This window comes from Rhagoletis pomonella, unplaced genomic scaffold, assembly GCF_013731165.1.
Source record: "Rhagoletis pomonella isolate Grant_MI unplaced genomic scaffold, Rhpom_1.0 Rhpom_scaffold_06799, whole genome shotgun sequence".
In the NCBI taxonomy this organism is placed as follows: Eukaryota; Metazoa; Arthropoda; class Insecta; order Diptera; family Tephritidae; genus Rhagoletis; species Rhagoletis pomonella.
The window spans coordinates 1,889-8,954 of record NW_023465330.1 but is presented as its reverse complement, the minus strand read 5'-3'; the positions used below and the strand labels follow the sequence as shown (position 1 = coordinate 8,954).

General features: G+C 33.2%; 2 protein-coding genes across 2 annotated transcripts; one reads left to right on the top strand and one right to left on the bottom strand.

Moving 5' to 3' along the window:
• Positions 1-1,058: 1,058 nt before the first annotated feature.
• On the top strand, positions 1,059-2,545 carry LOC118755610 (putative nuclease HARBI1). The gene is made up of 4 exons (XM_036490437.1): positions 1,059-1,322; positions 1,390-1,831; positions 1,907-2,051; positions 2,114-2,545. The coding sequence occupies exons 1-4, from the start codon at positions 1,204-1,206 to the stop codon at positions 2,488-2,490; spliced, it is 1,083 nt and encodes a 360-aa protein (XP_036346330.1). The 5' UTR covers positions 1,059-1,203; the 3' UTR covers positions 2,491-2,545.
• Positions 2,546-3,016: 471 nt separating this feature from the next.
• Positions 3,017-3,752, bottom strand: LOC118755611. Its single transcript, XM_036490438.1, has 3 exons — positions 3,713-3,752; positions 3,458-3,635; positions 3,017-3,403 (listed from the first exon to the last, which is right to left on the bottom strand). Coding segments are annotated over exons 1-3 (567 nt in total). The 5' UTR covers positions 3,715-3,752.
• Between the last annotated feature and the right edge of the window lie 3,314 nt (positions 3,753-7,066).

Here is a 7,066-nt window from a genome sequence, read left to right as displayed (position 1 = left end):
AGATAATAGATAATAGATAATAGATAATAGATAATAGATAATAGATAGCAGATAATAGATAACAGATAATAGAAAGAAAAGTTATAAAGGAAAAATATTAAAAAATAAAATTAATAAATAAAAGTGAAGATATAATGCAAGATAAAGCATTAAGCATTAAAGAAAAAGTATAGAAAAAGGATAAAAGATTTTCGAAAATTCCACTTTTTCCTCTTCCTGCTCACCGCCCACTCAACTCACCAACTTATCCTTATAAACATTTTTCAATTGATCCAAACGAAACTTCAAACGATCTCGCTCCTTGCGCATCACAAACGTACGCTGATTTATATTGTCCACCACCAACTCTACGGGCATTTTCTGATACAAACGTTGCATATCCTTGTGATTGATCAAAAAATTCCTAATTTTCTTGGTATTGTCGCCATAGAGTACATTGGAGAGCTTAGTGCGGCCGTCGCGACATTGACGCTTCAAATTGCGATTCTCGCGTACGTAACGCTTGTGGTTAGCGGCCGCTTCGAGTTTTTTAAATACCAAACGCTTTGCTGTACAGGAAAGGAGTGCTTACGATTACGCCCTCCGCTTCTCTATGCGGTTATGACCAACTTACATAACAAATCAGCCATGCCCTTGAATTGCTCTGTCAGCGAAGTTGGTGTCCAACGATCGTCGACCACCATGTGTTGGCGCACATATGAAACGCCGAAGAAGCCATGCGTGCGAACGGCACGTGGATGCACTGGTTTCGGCGCCATAATAAGACTAGCCGGTTGGCGCACCTTTTCAGGTGAGGAGCTTAAAGTTATACTAACCATGCTGTTTTTGTTGCTGTACTTTCTGAATTGGAAAATTCTTTAATGTTCGACTTATTCACAATTTTTCGCGTTATTAGTATGTTTCTCTTTAAAATATCTTAGGCCCCTATTATGAGTTGCATTCGATTTTCGACTGTAGTCGAAAGTGCTGAGCGAACGAATTTTCATTTGGTATTATGGCGCTCATTCGATGAAGAATAGCGCTATTGTGAATTTCGCTCGTTTAGGTTGTTCACAATAGTATATTTTTGACAGCTGAGATGCTTTGTTTACATATTAAGCAAACTAAAAGAAAAGAAAGCGTGTTTATTACAACGTTTTATGTAAATTTGTGTTAATTAAAATCAAGTAAAAAATAAAGCGAGCTGATAAGAACTTAGTGAAGATGAGTACAACGGAGTTATGGTTCGACGATTCCTCAGAGGATGAGAATTTAGTGGAACTGGCCAGGAATAGAAAACGTTTAAGGGACGCTTCCAATCCCTTAGAAATGGATTCAACCGCGTAAGTCTGGCCTTTTGGATATATTTTCACATATTTATATATAGTATTTATAATTATTTGTCTACAGATTTATAAAAAACTTCCGACTGTCTAAAGAGGCGTTTGTGGACCTGCTGTCCGCTACAGAAGACCTGTTGCAGCAATGCACTCGAGCCAAATCTATTGCAAATATCTTAAAACTAGCAACAGTTCTGCGATTTTGTGCTCAGGGATCGTACCAACTGAGTATTGGGAATGAAAATATGCTTGGGCTTGCGCAGCCCACGGTGTCTGTGGTGATATCAGAAGTGCTTGATGTTTTGGAAAATTTCATTTGCCAAAGATGGATAAAATTCATCTACACAGGGGTTGAACTGCAACAAGCGAAAGCACATTTTTACAGCAAAAGCAGAATTCCAGGAATAATCGGCTGTGTTGATGGGACGCACATTAAAATTGTCGCTCCCAAGAAGGAATTCCAGCATTTATATTACAACAGAAAAGGATTCTTCAGCATTAATGCTATGGTTGTAAGTATATATATTTTCGTACATACATGCTAAGAATCTCTAATTGTAGATGTGTACACTTTTGTATTTTTTTAGGTTTGTGATCACACAATGAAAATAAGATACATAAATGCAAAAAATCCGGGAGCGACACATGATTCCATGGTTTTTCATATGTCATCATTGAAAGCACACTTAGAACAGCAACATCATAATGGTATTCGTAATACTTGGCTACTGGGTATGATCAAATACAAAACCTACATTTATTTCCTTTTTTTAAATTATTTTTATCCACGTTAGGTGATGCTGGTTACGCTCTTAAACCATACTTGATGACGCCGTTCAGAAATTCTGAGGAAGGATCTCCTCAAAGAACATACAACAAACAACATGCAAAAGCCAGAAATATTATAGAGCGAACAATCGGAGTTTTAAAAAATAGATTCAGATGTTTATTGCAAGCGAGAGCTCTTCATTACACTCCAAAGAAAGCTACACAAATAATAAATGTGTGCGCAGCTTTGCACAACATTTGTCAATTCTATAATGTAGAAATACCCGACGGAGAAGAGTTTTCAAATGAGCCTCACGACGATGATGCCGGAGTCGTTGAGATGGAATCAATTGAGAATTCAGAAGCAGAAGACATCAGAAATGAAATTTTAAGAACCTTGTAAATAACTGAAAAAGTATTAATAAAGGTATTCCAGTATCTTTTATTAAATTCATAAATATTATTGGTTTAAGATATGAAGGTACATATGCACATTAAAAATTGAATAAAAAATCACATAAATTCATGTTTTTAAAAAATCTACATAAAAGTTTTTACAGCCTTTCTCAATTCATATCACAGGCAAAAAATATCATTAATTCACTTACATATATTACTTAAAGATTAATAAAGCCTTCTTAATACTACTAAAAAATTAACACTTGAATGCATTCGCTAAAAATATAATTATAAGTTATGGTTTAGGCAACATTTTTTTCTTCATTTCTAAAAGTGCAACCTTTAGTTGCAATTTTGCTTTCCGATCTTGCTGCTTTCTCATAACTTCACTTTTATAAATTTCTAATTTTTCTTTTTTCATTTGTAAGAGTTCTTTGGTTGAGTCTTTTTTTAAGTAGTACGTTCTTTTTGCGTATTTTTCAGTTTCCCTAGCACTTTTTTTAATTTCATTTATGTTCGAAATTACGTTTTCATAAAAAGCCTTCTGGGCATTTGTCTGGGCTTCCAACAACCTCAGTCTCTCCGTTTTGTGGCACCGTTTTTTTCTGGGGGGTTCGTGTTGTATTTTCGCCAACTGCATAGTTTCGGTCTTCATTGCTCGTTTCCAAATCGAATGGTGGCTGGTTTTCATCTGCTGGAGCCGGCTCAGGCGAATCTAGGCGCTGATTATCACTTATATCTAGGCCGAATTCCGCTCCTGGTGGATTCACACAGGCATCAAGCTCGAGTAATCCAATTATGGCCTCCTCAATATTTGTATAAGATTGAAGCCTGTTTGGTCCTCCACCTGTTGCTCGGTATTCAGCCTTATTTTGTGACATTTTCTTTTTGGTCTTCGATTTCATGTCAGCCCACACCTGAAAACACAAAGCTGAAATTTTCTTATACAATGAAAAATTACTTTAATTCACCTTAATCCACTTTGCTGTCGTTCTAATTGGTGGTCCTAAACAATTGAGCTCCAGCGCAATATCTTCCCACTTTTTTGCCGCCTGAAGCTTCGTACAAATCCCTTTCGCAAGTTGAGGATTTTCTTCCATCAATGAAACCAGCCTTTCGAGTTGCTGTTTAGTACTCACGACCTTAGACCTGCATCAAATTAATACAAATTGTTTAAAATTAGCGTTTAGACGCTAAAAAATAAAAAACAAACGCAAAATACTTACATTTTCAACAATTTTCTCACACTACGCTACAGCATCGAAAGCAAAATTCTGTTCGACTGAAAATTCGATACTCAACGAAAATTTCGACAGAGTTGCATAGCTCATAATACCAATTTTACATTCGATCTTCGATCTTCGATAACCAGCGAAGATCGAAAATCGAATGCAGCTCATAATAAGGGCCTTAGATTCGAAAAATTTTCTTTAAAAAAAAATGTTTCTTTGACAGTCTGTCTTTGAAGATTGAATTTAAATCGTCAAAGATCGTACAAAAGAAACACAATTGATATCGAAAATTCTGCGACAAAAATTATTCCGACCGTTTAGGCATTTGTGGTAAAGTTTTGTAAGATTTTACTTTCTTTATCTTTTTTTTTTTGACACAAACTATAAATGTGCTAAGTTATGTATAAATTAACAATTTTTATACCCAAATATCATTTCGTTGTGTTTGTTTTGATAAAAAAAAAAATCTCTAATATTTTCAAACCGTTCTTAAGTTGATAAACAGTCAGCCATCATGAGTTTCATTTTCCTCGACCCGGTTCACTTTTCACTTTTGGTTTCTATGATTTTACTAAGGGATTAGCAATCGCCAATATTTTCTGAACTCATACAAAAGTCGTAAGCCATTTCTCACAGGCATGGCTGTCGTTGGCGCAGCTTCCGTCAAGCGCCACGGCTAAAGTTTTTACGGCGCCTAAATGTAGGCAACAGCAAATAGTCAATCAATGTTCTACTTCCGTTCAACAGGTATATTGTGACTCGAAAACAAGGCAGAATTAGTAGAGGCAGAGTAGTAGGGAGGGTGTAAAAATATTAAGTAACACATCAATTTAATAATTCTTTATTTTTATTTCATCATCATCATCGTCATTGTCATTACAATCATCAGCTATGATTCGTTATTATTATCATTTAACTTACACAAAACAGTTCATTTATATTTTTTTTTTTTTGTATTGGTATTTCGCGGTAATATACTTAATTCTTTTCACATTTTCCGCTATTTATTATTTTTTTTTTTTTTTTTTTGTAGTTTAATTGTATTTTTTTAATTCAGCTGTATTTACAAACAAAATGTATCATTTTACGCAGATAAAAGACGCAAATACATACATATATGTAGATACATAATACAATATTTAACATAATTATATATTTATCATCGAACAGTATGTAATAATAAGTATATAATTTATATGTATGTAAGTATACTAAGTATGTATGTAGTTGTGTAGGCGTTTTGCAATTTGCGATTTTGGCGAGAAAGAAATAAGTAGTAGATATGTATGTATGCAAAAAAAATGGAAGTAGTAAAAAATAGATCAAATGTATAAAACGAAGTAGAAATATAGTGACTCAAACAAGTTTGCACATGATTTTCTTAATATTTGCAATGTTTTGCAAAGCTTTGTAAAATTTTTTTGGAACTTTTTTTTATAATAATATTTTTCATGCTTAAACCAAACTCCTGTAAATGAAGGTTTGAAATTTCATACAAAATTTGGAAAAATTCAAAAAATGTCCCCCAAAATTTCGAACTTTTAATCTGAACCTTTAGAACACTTTTGGGCATGCAATTTATAGCCCATATAAAAACTAGTGTTGATTATTTTTTTTTAATTTTTTTGCAAAACGGTTTTGCGCATTTTACTTCATGTGTTTTTGAAAAAAGTGCAAAAATTCGCCAGCAAAAAAAAATTATAAAAAATAAACGCGCCTTTTTAGTTGCCTGAAACTTGCACTTTATTGGGCTAACATTTTTTGGGCTACATACCCATTTTTTAAATTCGGATTAAAATTCGAAATTTTGATGAAATTTTTTTTTTTTTGGTGTTTCTGAATTTTTTCAAACGTTTTATATGGCTTTGGTTAAAACATGAAATATATTTTTATAAGAAAAACATTTTGAATGGAAAAACATTTTTAATATTTAAAAACAAATTATTATTTGAACACTTGTTTGGGTCAGTGTATACATATATTCGGCAAAATTATGCAATCTGCGATAAGCATGATGGTTTATAGAAATCATAGTAAACTTGCGAAGAATTTGTAATTAATTTCTAAAATCTAAGAAAATCTATGATTTGGCGAGAAATGAAGATTTTCTCTTTTATTTATGGGTAAATATGGAGTGCAAGGCTATTTCATGAAATATTTAAAACATTATCTTTTTCACATAAGTTACGTAGTCGAATAAAAAATTCCTTTTTGTTAAATTTTGGAATGCGCTATATTTTGAGAACATAAATTAATACCTAAATATTTGTACAGATACTTATATACGTAAATGTTTTTGTGGGTTTATTGCATTTGCATTTTACAATGGGGCTCTAATATTTGAAAACAAAAAATAAATTAGATAAAATATATAATTTATTATAGTATGCTTAAAAGGGCTAAAACCACATCCTGCAGTGAAAAAATTCCTCTTGATACCTATCACTCGTTCTCAAATGCCTTCATGTGGTGAGATCAGCCTTAGCAGGAATTATCAAAGTGAGAGGATCCTTTTATTAAGTAATAGATAGGTTAAGGCCTCAATGGTCCTAGAGTGTGTAGAGAAATTTAATGCTCTGCCAGAGGATAATGCTAACCAATTGCAATGGGTACCAGGGCGTATGAGAGAGTCGAAGGAAATGCGGAAGCCAGAATGGTTGCTGCCCTTTCAGCCCTTCAGGGAGAGGTGCATAGGGCATCTGTGGCCACATACCATACACTCCCTACCCTACAAATATCTCCTACAAGTATACCCTCATGGTGTTTACCTTTGATGGCTGTTTTTTTAGCGAAAACTATCATGAGCTTATGATTTGGATGAGAGCTTCAAAAAACACTGCCAAAAAACTAAAATGCAACACTTCCAAAAGCATGAAAAGCAAACACATAACTAACAAAGCGTACACAAATTCGCACAAAAATAAAGCAAAAGTACGATAAGAGTAGTGAGTCGATTTGACGAATTTTATACAGATAGTTCAGAGAATTTTCGCTTGTACTATTGCATTTTTTTATTTTCTCTTAATATTACAATATATATTTTGCTCATTTATTTTCATACAAGTATGTATGTATGTATATGTGGGTGTGCATAAAAAAGCGATTGTATTAGCATTATTGTTTTGTCTACAATTTTATTTTTCTTATTTTTTCAACATTTTTTTACACAAATTAGAGAGAGAAGAGAGTATGTAGTTAAAAGTAGGATTTTTTTAACGGAAAGATGCATTTAGGCAAAGTACCACATATAGTGACTCAGACAAGTGACCGCGTGTTGATTTTTTTTATAATAAATATTGTCCAATCTTTAAACAAAACCTTATAAATCAAAGTTTCAAACTTTCAGAA